Genomic DNA, 11,803 nt, shown 5'->3' with positions numbered 1-11,803 from the left:
CGGTGGTTGCTTCCCTCCTGGATTGGGGCCGCCGCGGGATACACGGAGACGAGTGGATCAGACGATATTGCGATGGGCAATTTACCAAATTATTAGTGACGGATCTACCCTTCGAAAAATTAACTGGTCCCACCAAGAAATTGTACCGGTCCCACCGTTAAATGTAATTTTCCGTAATTTTTGTTTTGTAACTCCTTGTAACTCATATTTTTCCACCGTCGGATTAAGGCGAATGGACGGCTTGTAAAATCGCCAATCACTGTAACAGTTGTATAATGATGGAACCTTGGTTCGGCGGGAATTCTTGGCAGATCTCACGGCAAGACATGAATAATCGTATTGTAATTGTAAAATGTTGTGGACCATTCCAATTTTTTCCTTTCTAAATTATGCTACATTGTACAATACCCAACAACTTTGAACACACACCTTTGAAATCAGGGGTCCCGCCACTGTTACAGGAATAATCAGGAGGCCATCCATTTATTTAGCAACCACGCACGCATCCAGACAACATAAGCGACGTCCTGTCAGTTTCGCTTGGCTAACACATATTAGCGCCCAACGCTCATCACCACAGGCATGCCAAGAGGGAGATAAGCTAAGCACAAGTAGCTAGCTAGCAGCTGCTAGGAGGAGGAGAAACATCAATCAACATAGCATAATGGATGACGAAGCCATGAGAGGCAGAGGGGAGGATGCAGAGAAGGGCGAGAGGGAGAGGAAGACCGAGGGGGCTAGGAAGGTGCCCTTCTTCAGCATGTTCAGGTACGCCAGCCGTGCCGACATGGCTCTGATGGCCGTCGGCACCGTGGCGGCCATGGTTAATGGCATGGGCGACCCGCTCATGACCGTCGTCTTCGCCGCGGTCATCGACTGTTTTGGTGCCGGCGACAACGTCCTCCAGCGGGTCAGCAAGGTATCGACGTATACCTTTTTGAGAGTATCTCTAGTTCAGTTCATCATGAAACTCCCCTGAGAACAGATGTCACCGCAGGCAAATCACAGGGTATGCAATAGATTGTTGCCTCATGTGCTAGCAAGTACTCCCTCTGTAAAACTGCAAAAACGTCCTACATTAGTTTACAAAGAGACTAGCAAGGATGAAACGTGCATGTACGGCACATGACATAATCAACTGGTTTCCGACAAAAATAAGATATAATCAACCGGAGATAAGTAGATAAACCCTGATGCTCAATGGGAACATGCCCCCTTCAATTTTATCCTATTATTATTGACCTAGCAGATAGAAGACAATAGCTTTTTTGCAGGTCAACAAGCTCCATGGCACCCCTTATTCTTACCCTCCAACATTGCTTTGAGATCTATGCTAACCAACGAACTTACTACATGAAAGTCTCTCTTTTTCGTTTCTCTCAAATGAAACAACATATGGACTCCAAACTTTGTAGGTCAACCAAACTTTAGAACTTCAATGTGTGAAAAAACTTTCAGATTTTTTGGTCCGACATAAATATACAAAATGAGATTATTATGTTTGAGCAAAAAGTTATTATACTTATTTACTCCCTCCGTCCCAAAATAAGTGACTCAACTTTGTACTAACTTTGTACAGTATGATGCATGAAAAATTCCAAAAGTTTTTCCCACATTATAGTTAGAATATTTTGTTGTCCTGCAAAGTTTGAAGTTCATATGTTGTTTTATTTGGGATATAAAAAAAAAGACAAAAGTGCTTGCATGGGTCATGACGCAGAAAATGGGCGTCTAGATAAGGGGTGCCATGGAGCTCGGCCTAGGCAACAACTTTCCGATAAAGAAAAGAAGACAAAATATGCTTACGTGAGAAAACAAATAATGACACACATTAATCTCAAACCCTCAGTTCTACTTCCTATGATAACCAAAGAACGCCCCAGTAGTTCACATACTAATTTATTTTTGACATTTGCTTTCTCCAGGTTGTTATGTACTACATCTATTTGGGAATTGGGACGGCACTAGCTTCATTTCTCCGTAAGTACACTTCCACTCGTAGACTAATGTTTCTAGAATTGATAGTCAAAACTCAACCCTATTCTGTTCTGAACTGAAAGCTCAACATGGCACGTGATAAACAGTCGAGCACTCAAAAAGAATCAACAAATAAAATATTGACATTCACTATTGTAATCCACACACTGAGAATATAAATTGGCTACAAATGATTGAATACTAGTTGCTATTAATCCAGTAATATTCATGTATTGTACATTGGTGTCAGTGTCTCACAACTTTGATGTTTCCAAGAATCGACAGACCTGTTCATATCCAAGTACCCTAACAATAGCATGACTTACCAGGCAGATCTGGAACCTCATGAAATAATTGATTCTCAACAATAACAAAATAAAAAAATAATGCATGAAATCTACCACAATTGAAATTTAAAACTTACAACTAGCAGTAATTTTCCAATTTTAACTTGAACCAAAATACCGAGCAGTACGAAGGAGTTGCATAATCTCTGCTTTTAGTTCGATTGCATTCACACTCAACAGAATTTCAATGGAGTGGCTGAAAGCCTTAAACATTAACCTGCTTGCTACCTGTGCCAGAGGTGTCATGCTGGACAATGACTGGAGAAAGGCAGTCAATACGCATCCGATCTCTATACCTCGAAGCTGTTCTAAAACAGGATGTTTCATTCTTTGATGTGGAGATGACAACTGGGGAAGCAATTTCTAGAATGTCTGCGGACACTGTAATGGTCCAAGATGCCCTTGGAGAGAAGGTAACAAATGCATTAGACAACATAGATAAAATACCTTAATAGATCTATGTTTTGTAAATGCATCAGTTGATTTCAAGTAAATATGGATTCCTCGTGTTCAGGTAGGCAAGTATGCACAGCTTTTGACAACCTTTGTTGGATGTTTTATCATCGGATTCGTAAGAGGCTGGATGTTAGCTCTTGTTATGCTCGCATGCATACCTCCAAATATTCTGTCTTTTGCAATTATGTCTCGGTTACGTTCTCAAATATCAGCCAGGAGGCAGGCATCATATGCCGATGCGGGCAATGTCGTCGAGCAGACCATTGGAGCTATAAGAACGGTGGGTTCTAAACATTTGAATTATGTATAACTACTTTATCGTCAGTTGCGAGGCCGAGCATCTGCTCAGGCGGCTAGCTTGAGCAGGTGTGCTCATAGGCCCACCCACCCACTTTTCGAGGTGCAACCTCCGCAGGGTGGTGCTCAGATTTCTTCTAATATAAAAAATGAAACCAGGGCAAGTCCCTGGTTGGTCGAGTTTACTAAAAAATATGGTAACATTTCAAAGCAGGTTATCTCCTTCAATGGTGAGAAGAAAGCAATCGCATTGTACAACACTCTCACAAAAAGGGCATATAAGGCTACAGTCTTGGAAGGGATTGCCACTGGTCTAGGAACAGGCGGTATCTTTTCTGTTTTCTTCTGCGGTTACTCTCTAGCCTTTTGGTATGGTGCTAAGTTAATCATCAACGAAGGTTATACTGGAGGGCAAGTCGTCAATATCGTACTTGCAATGTTAACTGGTTCAATGTGAGCTTCCAATTTTCTATCATATAGTGTTGTCAATGATAATATGAGATGTCAGAGTAAAGTAGCAATTAGTCTTGCACAAATAAAACTCCAAACTCTTCTTAACCTAAAAACAAGAATGCTACATTTATTTATTAAAAGCATAAAAAAAATCTAAATCTGGAAAATTTACTAGAAACTATTTCTAAATTACCCCATCACTGCTATGAATATAGTTTACATAGTTGATATTACTATTGGTAGCGAAGTGATGGGCCTAACATTTTTGTCAGTCAAATAACATGCACAACTAGAATCTATTTCAAAATATGAAAATAATGAGGATAACCAATAGTATATGCTAGGATTGAATCTATAGTAAATACTAACACAGGCCTTAATTTGTAACAGGGCTATAGGTACCGCATCGCCCTCAATTTCTGCTATTGCAGAAGGGCAATCTGCAGCATATAGGTTGTTTGAGATAATGAACAAAGAACCAAAGATTGACATCACCGACACTTCTGGAATAGTATTGGACGATATCAGGGGCGATGTTGAACTCAACAATGTGTTCTTTAGATATCCTGCAAGGCCTGAGCAGTTGATACTTAATGGGTTGTCTCTACATGTACCTAGTGGTACTACAATGGCTATAGTTGGAGAGAGTGGAAGTGGTAAATCAACAATAATTAGTCTGGTGGAGAGATTCTACGACCCACAAGCTGGCAATGTGCTGATAGATGGAATCAACATCAAGAGTATGAAACTCCAGTGGATAAGAGGAATGATCAGTCTTGTTAGCCAAGAACCATTGCTTTTTATGACCTCCATCAAAGATAACATAACCTATGGTAAAGAGGATGCTACGCTTGAAGAGATCAAGAGAGCAGCTGAGCTTGCAAATGCAACAAATTTCATCGAAAAGTTGCCTAATGTACTTACATAAAAAAATAGCTAGTTACAAAGTACCTTAATCAAGTTTGCTGTAACTAATGCTTATCTGATTTCCACATGATACAGGCGTATGAGACAATGGTTGGTCAGAATGGTGCTCAACTTTCTGGAGGGCAGAAACAAAGGATTGCCATTGCAAGAGCGATCCTTAAAAATCCAAGAGTCCTTCTGTTGGATGAAGCTACTAGTGCTTTGGATATGGAGTCTGAGCGGGTAGTTCAAGAAGCATTAAATCGGATCATGGTAGGGATAACTACACTCATTGTTGCTCATCGGCTGAGTACAGTCAGAAATGCAGATTGCATAGCAGTGGTTCATCAAGGAAAGGTAGCTGAACGAGGTAAGAGATACTTCCACACCCAATATATGGTTTTCTTCTTCCTGGAACCTAGTCCATTCTTTTCCTTCACAATTTATTTCATGCAGGTGTCCATGATGACCTGATAAAGGATCCTGATGGAGCTTATTCTCATCTTATTCGGCTACAACAGGCCAATACTGAAGAAACACCTGAGATGCCATATGTGGCAGGTTCAAGATTCAAAAGTACAAGTTTATCTTTGGAACAGTCTATCAAGGATTCTCCCAGGAATAGAAGACAACACTCCAGTAAATCCGTTGGACTGTCTAGATCGGATGATTTGTTCAGGCATGTTGCTAGCAGAGAGGAACACCTGGAAATTGGTGATAGTGAGGCTCCAAAGAAAGCACCAATTGGACGCCTTTTTAATCTTAGCAGGCCAGAAGCACCAATTCTCCTGTTAGCTATCATAGCTGCCACTGTGCATGGACTTCTTTTCCCATCATTCAGTATTATGATGTCTGGTGGTATAAGAACATTCTACTATCCAGCACACCAACTTCGAAAAGATTCAACATTTTGGGCATTGATGTGCCTTCTGATGGCAATCATTTCCCTGGTTTCAATCCAATTGGAATTTTACTTATTTGGAGTAGCCGGTGGGAAACTTATAGAACGTGTCCGTGCTTTGTCTTTCCAAAGCATCATTCATCAAGAGGTTGCTTGGTTTGATGATCCTTCGAATTCCAGGTTTCATACTCTCCTTTTTCTCCTAACAAGTTTATGTCTTCTCTAACATCGGGGATATTAAGTTTTGCTTCTAACTTTTACAGTGGCGCACTTGGTGCAAGGTTGTTTATTGATGCTTTGAACATCCGACGCCTTGTAGGAGATAACTTGGCCGTGCTAGTGCAGTGTACAGTAACACTTATTTGTGGCTTTGGCATAGCATTTGCTTCGGACTGGAAGCTTACACTGAGTATCATAGGTGTCATTCCTTTTCTGGGTTTGCAGAATTATATCCAATTGAGGTTTCTGAAAGGGTTCGGTGAAGATGCTAAGGTGAAATCAGATAAAACCACGTTATGAACATAAATGTTTTATTTATTAAAGAAAAGGAAACAATGCTTGATGCTTTTCACATTAGATAAAGGTGTCCACTTTTCCAAACAACATGAAATCTCCTATTACTAGTCACATATTCGAAGCTTAGCATCAACAGAAAGTGGTAGTTAGAAGTATGAGTTATAAAATAATCTCTCCCAACTAATGATTGTTACAGGTGATGTATGAAGATGCAAGTCAAGTTGTGGCTGAAGCAATTGGTAGTATTCGAACTGTAGCATCTTTTGGTGCAGAGAAGAGAGTGATTACCATATACAGCCAAAAATGCCAGGCTTCAATGAAACAGGGAATTAGAAGTGGAATGGTCGGAGGTGTTGGTTTCAGTTTCTCAAATTTAATGTTGTATCTCACATATGCTCTTTGTTTCTATGTTGGTGCACAGTTTGTACATGACGGCAAATCAACCTTTCAAAATGTTTTCAGAGTAAGATATACACGGTTGGTATGTGAGGTCATTTTATTCAGTGACTTGATAAATCGATCTGGTACTGGCAGGTTTACTTTGCCTTGGTTTTCACCGCTTTTGGAATTTCCCAAACAAGTGACATGGCATCAGACTCAACAAAAGGTCGAGAATCTGCGACATCCATACTAGCATTCATAGACAGGAAGCCCAAAATTGACTCGACCAGTGATGAAGGTATAAAGCTAGAAAAAGTTGATGGCACCATAGAGTTCAACCATGTAAGGTTCAAGTACCCATCCCGACCAGATGTCCAAATATTCAGCGACTTCACTTTGGGTATTGCTTCCGGAAAGGTACACCCAACTTGACACTTGTCCTGATGTCTTGTAGAATTAAAAGTTTACTACTCATTCACTGCAAATTGGGGAGAGAAGTCATGTGCCTAGTTTACTGTCTGGCATGAAGATTAGACCATGCAGCAGCACACATCGACGTATTATCCTGCTATGTGTTTCGCAAAAGGGTTGTAGCAACCTTGAACTGCTTTATTTTAACATCAATGACATGAAGAACATCAAGTGCTGCAAAAACTTTGTTAGTGTACTCCATGTGTTAGAATGTCCACCTATGAGTTTCACATAATTCTAGAGAGGTGACACCAATTTCATGTAGCACTGTACAAATGTTCAAGTTTAAACACCATGTTCACAAGAAAAAGTAAAATAAGCAATGAGATGAAGTTAGAAAACAGGAAAGTCAAGAAAGGAGATAAAGTTGCTATGCATTAAGATTTTTCTTTGTCAGTTATTTCGCCCCTTGGAAGGGCTGGCCTGGCACAATGGTAGAATATTGTGTGACCTGGAGGTCCTGGGTTCGAGCCAGCCTCCTTGCAGAAATATTATGCAAGGGTAAGGCTTTCTAGAAATCCCCTTCCCCAGACCCCCAACTTGTGTGGGAGCTTTCAGCACTGGGCACGCCCTTTTTTCAGTTGTTTCTTTGCATTTATATTTCCGTCCATGGTTGTACTGCACGTGTTAAAACTGATTATTATGTGCAGACTACTGCACTTGTCGGAGAGAGTGGAAGTGGCAAGTCCACAGTAATTGCTTTGCTGGAGCGATTCTATGATCCGGACTCTGGCACAATCTCACTAGACGGAACAGAACTCAGAAAGTTAACACTGAGTTGGTTAAGAGACCAAATGGGACTAGTAAGCCAAGAACCAGTACTTTTCAATGACACAATTCGTGCCAACATAGCATATGGAAAGCGAGGAGAAGCAACTAAAGAAGAGATAATCACCGTGGCCAAGGCAGCCAACGCTCATGAGTTCATATCGAGCTTGCCACAGGGATACAACACTAACGTTGGTGAGAGAGGAACACAACTATCTGGTGGGCAAAAGCAACGGGTAGCTATTGCCAGGGCGATCTTGAAGGACCCTAGAATACTTCTGCTCGACGAAGCAACAAGCGCCCTGGATGCTGAATCAGAGCATATTGTTCAAGATACACTGGACCAAGTGATGGTCAGCAGGACCACCATTGTCGTAGCACACTGCCTGTCGACGATCAAAGGAGCAGATATGATCGCAGTTATCAAAGATGGTTCAGTTGCCGAGAAGGGGAAGCATGAATCTCTCATGGGCATCAAGGGTGGAGTCTACGCATCACTGGTCGAACTACACTCGAAGGCGGCATAAGAGGATGTGCGGATATTTATTGTTCCTTTCTTGTTTTCCGAACTACGAGATGAAAAATGCATGTGTCAGTTTGTATTACAATTCGTGCAATGTAAATTGCACATAAATTTCAAGGGCATTCGCCTAAATTCTAGTTTTATTTTAGGCCTATGACATCAGAGGCGAGATTGCCCCAGCATGTGTTTCAGACTTTCAGTTGTTAAGGGGTACCAGAGATCGATGCATCATAGTACAAAAGAAACACATCATTCCAGTCATTCAACATCCATCTACGAAAGAACTGGTGAACATCAACAATCGACAATTCCACTAGCCAAAAATTAACGATGTAGGGTAATGGGAAGAGTATAACGGCGTAACCTGTCGTTCTGGAACAGCGGACGCCAAGCTTAGCCGCGGCGCACCAACTCCGCCGGCGATCCCGTCGTTCCCGCACTCATGGTGCCGCCCCGGGCCGCCGGAGACGGGTTCGCCGCCACCGCCCGTTCCGCAGAAACTGCGAGCGCGTGGCCTTTCGCCTCCCTGATCTACCGTTCGCGTCTGCCAGCCGTCCGGAAAGCAGTTTTTTGACTCGATTCTGAACAGTCTGGAAAATCATAAATCGCAAAAGAGCTCTTCTTTTTAGAGATGTGCTAAAAGACCAGCCGGTCGCGAGCCATCAGATCTGCGTCGTATCGAGCGCTCAAACGTGCCTTCATTATTGCAACACCAATCTTGTTGCAGGACTACATCCGCAACACAGGTCTTGTTGCAGGGCTACTTCTGCAACACAAGTCTTATGCAGAATTATTTCTGTTGCATCTTTTGCAACCGAGGTCTTGTTGTAAAAAAAAATTACAAGAAAAATTTCATTTAAAAATAGACCCATCATGGATCATTGCAACACTACATATGTTTCAGAAACATAGCTCCTGTTGCAAAAGCGCGTTTTACAAATACGATATGTGGGCTCTCACTGGGACACGTGTAAAGCAAAGGAGATGTCGAATATAGAAGCTACGATCCGCTGGGTGTTCGTAAGAGTTACGAATCGCCTAGAATCAACTCAAAATTGTATTTTAGTCATCAAATGTTGGCGATTCTTGCCAACCCCTCAAAAAGCCACGCTACGCGTCCGCTGGCCGAATTTTTTGATTTTATCCGTCGCCTTGACGGCCGTTGGATGTCCGATCTAATAGCCGCCCGATTTATTGCCTGTGTCCTGCATGCCTACTAGTTATTTCCCGCAACAATCGCTCTGTTGCAGAAACAATAGCACTCTTGCCCCCGGCCCCCGACGGATCTACGCCCCGCGCAGTTTCGCAACAAGAACATTTCCTGTAACAATGCTCTTGTTGTAAAATCTGGTCTTCTCTGATTTCCTGAAACAAGATCTTTGTTGTGAAACCTCATCTTATATAATTTTTTGCAACAAGATTCATGTTGCAAAACCTCCTCTTTTTTACTTTTCTGCAACAAGACCCTTAGAAAAAAATGCAACAACATCTTCTGCCGCGTCTAATTTCCTGCAACAACATTTTTCACGCGTCTAATTTTCTGCAACATCTTTCACGCGTCTAATTTTCTACAACAAGATCCTTGTTGCAAAAAATACAACAACATCTTTCATTGCGTCTAATTTTCTGCAACAAGACCCTTATTGCAAAAATTAAAACAACATCTTCCCCACATCTAATTTTCTGCAACAAGACCCATGTTGCAAAAATTGCAAAAACTACATATATGTTTCTCCGAAACTATAAATTGGATAACTACATGAGCTACAGAAGCTTTGGACTAAAAAAACAGGAAACACATCAATCCTGCATCACTAGTTTCCTACGGCACATCAAGTCTGTACCACTAATTCCGTACAACATATCAAAATCCTGCATCACTAACTTTCAGGTGAAAATGCTACAGAAGTTTTGAGCTACAAACATTCAGATAAGCAGCACACCAAGGGAATAGCATGAGCTCCAGCAGCGCATCTGAAAGTCAAATAAAAAATTATGCAACACTAGATCTGCGACATCCAAATGCCTACTGCACATCTACACATCTACACCACCTATAACATCTACTTCATCCGCCTTGGTGGCAACGGCGAGAGCGTCTCCCTACGACGGAGCACCGCTGCGATGAGCCGTGTAGCCGCCGGGGAGCTGCCGCGTAGCAGGGGATAACCATCATCAGGCCGGCCAGAAAAAATGAAGGGGGGAGAGGAGGAAGCAGCGCGGCAACACCTGCTTGTGTCGCCGTCGGCCACGGCCGATCCCGAAGCCGTCGTCGTCGCCACCGCGCTGGATGCGCCGCGGTCGCCCCACACCATCCGCCGCCGCCGCCCTTGCTCCCTCCCAAATCCCATAGCCGTGTCCCTCTGTCCTAGCCACCCACACGAGTCAACTGAGCTGCGGGTGTTATCCAGTTGCACAAATGAGTCCTAAAACAACGGGTAAGTTTCGGAAAAACGTCCGCGCGTGAGGCGGAAGCGGGAACGATCTCGTACGTCAGATCGACAGACGATCCAACGGACGCGAAGCCGGCGGACGCGTGAGCGTTATCAGTCGGTTGAAGGTAAACTTTTCCCAATTACTTTTTGTGAGAAAAAACTAAAGGTAGTTACTTTTTTTGAGTATATATATATATATATATATATATATATATATATATATATATATATATAATCAGTTGGTCCAGCCCATTTTGCCTTGCGAACAACCCACGATGTCTAACCAGTCACCGGGAACTTCCTAGGGTTTCACTTTATAAGCCACCAAATGCCCTCCCTAACCCAGCCTCTCTCACCGCCGCCTGCTTCCCGCCGTTGCCGCCGCCGTGGCAGACTCCCAACATAGTCAATTGCTAATCCCACTCTTTGTAAGGGTCAGTTCTGTTGGACGGCTTAAAAAATAAACCGTCTCTCCTCAGCTTAAAAAATAAGCCATTTCTAAAATTTGTTGAGACTTTTAAATTAATTATTTCATAACTACTACTTTAGAAGCCCCAATGAATAATAGAGGCGGCTTATGGAAAAAGCTGAGGAGAAGGCGACTTATTTTTTAAGCTGCCAAAAGAAGTCGCGTTGTTTTGCCGGTGCACCATCTTCGACTTGTAAGTTGTAACTCCTTCAAAAGGAATATAAGGAATCAGATCTATGAGTATAATGCAGGAAAATTAAAATTAGACCTGTCCGCCCGGTTGCAAGAAGGCGATGAGCAAGGAGGAACAAGGATGCCAAAGCGGCGGCGGCACGGTGAGCTTGCCTGCTGCCGTGAGCGACTTTACCTTGTATTCGATGACTGGTGCCATGGATATACCATCCGCGAGGTAAACTTGTTGCCCGGCAAGAACCATCAGACTGCGGTCACAGGCCATGCCTCTGTGCGTCGTTTTCGAAAACCTTTCTCCCGCACGGTGGCGCGGCGTCGGTCTCCCAAGCTCTCGTTGCCCGGCGAGAACCATCGGCAGACTACTGTCATAGGCCATGCCGCCGTGCGTCGTTTTCCAAAACCATCCTTCCGCATGGTGGCGCGGCGTTGGTGTCCCAAGTTCTTCATGTCAGCCTTTGGCACCAGGATCTTGGCGATGCAACCCAGAGATCCCGAGGGTGACTTGTCCGAGAGGTACTTCCCCACGCTGGACGTCCCACTGGTGGAAAAAAGGCCTTTGGTCGCGGTTCGCAACTGCCATTAGTCGCGGTTGCGCAACCGCGATCGACCGGGCGCGACTAAAGGCCCCGCCCCTTTAGTCGCGGTTGCTTAAGAACCGCGACTAAAGGCCCGTCCACGTGGGCGCCAGGTGGCCGTCGGGGCGGAGGACCT

General features: G+C 43.3%; 1 protein-coding gene across 1 annotated transcript; it reads left to right on the top strand.

Annotated features, from left to right (window-relative positions):
- Positions 1-590: 590 nt before the first annotated feature.
- LOC119268733 (ABC transporter B family member 4-like) lies at positions 591-8,187 on the top strand. The gene is made up of 12 exons (XM_037550428.1): positions 591-919; positions 1,926-1,980; positions 2,562-2,737; positions 2,839-3,060; positions 3,292-3,530; positions 3,921-4,446; positions 4,533-4,806; positions 4,893-5,517; positions 5,601-5,829; positions 6,050-6,316; positions 6,388-6,651; positions 7,356-8,187. The coding sequence occupies exons 1-12, from the start codon at positions 665-667 to the stop codon at positions 7,998-8,000; spliced, it is 3,777 nt and encodes a 1,258-aa protein (XP_037406325.1). The 5' UTR covers positions 591-664; the 3' UTR covers positions 8,001-8,187.
- The last annotated feature ends 3,616 nt before the right edge of the window (positions 8,188-11,803 follow it).

The sequence above is a fragment of the Triticum dicoccoides genome, chromosome 3A (assembly GCF_002162155.2).
Source record: "Triticum dicoccoides isolate Atlit2015 ecotype Zavitan chromosome 3A, WEW_v2.0, whole genome shotgun sequence".
Taxonomy (NCBI): Eukaryota; Viridiplantae; Streptophyta; class Magnoliopsida; order Poales; family Poaceae; genus Triticum; species Triticum dicoccoides.
This window is presented reverse-complemented; position numbering and strand designations above follow the sequence as displayed.